Source organism: Apaloderma vittatum, unplaced genomic scaffold, assembly GCF_000703405.1.
Source record: "Apaloderma vittatum isolate BGI_N311 unplaced genomic scaffold, ASM70340v1 scaffold31326, whole genome shotgun sequence".
Classification (NCBI taxonomy): Eukaryota; Metazoa; Chordata; class Aves; order Trogoniformes; family Trogonidae; genus Apaloderma; species Apaloderma vittatum.
Window position 1 is genome coordinate 5,084 of NW_009720569.1, and position 1,471 is coordinate 6,554.

Below are 1,471 nucleotides of genomic sequence, written 5' to 3' on the forward strand. Positions count from 1 at the left end.
GCCGGCCCGTGGGTCTCAGAGCGAGGACAAGTCCTCAGGGGACTGGGTTGCTCCCCAGCTCTCCTAACTGGCAGGCTTGGACTTGCCTGTGGAAACAGGCACCTTAGTTGGTTTCTCCCTCCTTCCCCAGGTCCGCAGGCACCTGAAGCAGAGGTATGGGACGTCCCCTTTCAACGACGAGGAAGAAATCCTGGCCTTGTTGCCAGCAGGGAGAGGCGGATCGTCCAGGACAGAAGGAGCTCTGCAAGGACTGGTCCCAAGAGCCAGAGACATGAGGAGCACAACTCCCTTCCTGCTGCGGGTGAAGAGGACGTTCTCCTGCATCCCAGCTTGTCTGAAGTGACCCCAGACAAGGGAGAGCAGCAAGAATCACCCAACAGCCTGGGAGAGACGAAGGAGCTGCAGCGCAGCGGGGGAGCACTGCATGGGGCAGCCACACCAAGCCCAGCTTCTTCTTCTCTTCTAGGTTGTGAACGTGCCATCCTCTGTCCTGGCTCTCCGCTGGGGGATTTCCATGCCCTGCCGGGCTCTGCAGTGCTCGGTGGGCTCAGGCTCTTCACCCTTTGCATATCAGGGACAGTGGGTGAGAGATGCCCCCAGGTCACTGCAGGCTCCTGCATGGAGCAGAGTAACAGAGAGGGTCTCTCAGCGCCTGGGTGATGCCAGCAGCAGCTTTAGCACTTAGACACCCGCACAGGGTGCAGGAGAGCTGGTGCTCCCCTCGGAGCAGTTTTCCCACCAGCAGCACAAGCTCCCGGAGCCAAGAGGGAGGGCCACGGAGCAGGGACACGTGGGTACATTAGCAGGTGATGCCACCGCACTAGCCCCCAGGAAAGGGTCCAGCTCCAGCCTGGACAAGCACAAGCCCTGAGCGAGCACTGTAGCTTTAGCAGTCCATCGCACCCCATTCCCACCCATCCCAGGGCACAATCTTTAAAAGGTGGGAACTAAGCGTTTAACTTGGCCAGACCTCACTAAAGCAGAGCCTTAAGCCATTTTGCTTGAAGACTTTTTACGCCTCCCCAGTAATAAACACCCATTCTCAGTGGTCTGCCTGGGGCCCTGTGTGACTCCGCTGTGACGGCTGGATCAGAACGGGGATGCTGAGGAGGAAGGTCCTAGTGTGGGACAGGTCCCGAGGCTGCTGCTGAGGAAGGAGTGAGCTGGGGACACCGGCACACCTGGACAGGGCCCCCTCTGCTGCCTTGTGGAGAGGTTACAAGGGAGGCCAGAAACCCAGGTGCCACGGCAGGGCCCTCTGTGGGGACAGGCTCTGCGCCAGGAGAGGCAAGCACTCACATGGAACCTGTTTCACTGCAGCCTTTCCACTCACGAGGTCTGGGAGCACCAGGTCATGCTGGCTTCAGCTACTGGGAGCACTGGGAGCCTACTAGCAGCTGAATATCACAAGCCCCATCTTCTCCCCAGACCTGTCCTATTAACACCTTTAACTGGGGCAGAGTCTCAGGTG

General features: G+C 59.3%; 1 protein-coding gene across 1 annotated transcript in view; it reads left to right on the forward strand.

Annotated features, from left to right (window-relative positions):
- Positions 1-343, forward strand: part of DUSP15 (dual specificity phosphatase 15) — a gene marked incomplete at its 5' end in the record, with an annotated part of 4,205 nt that extends 3,862 nt beyond the window's left edge. Inside the window, one exon of the mRNA XM_009871060.1 lies at positions 131-343. Within this exon, the coding sequence (XP_009869362.1) occupies positions 131-343 (213 nt within the window). The remainder of the gene's footprint in view (positions 1-130) is intronic.
- Between the last annotated feature and the right edge of the window lie 1,128 nt (positions 344-1,471).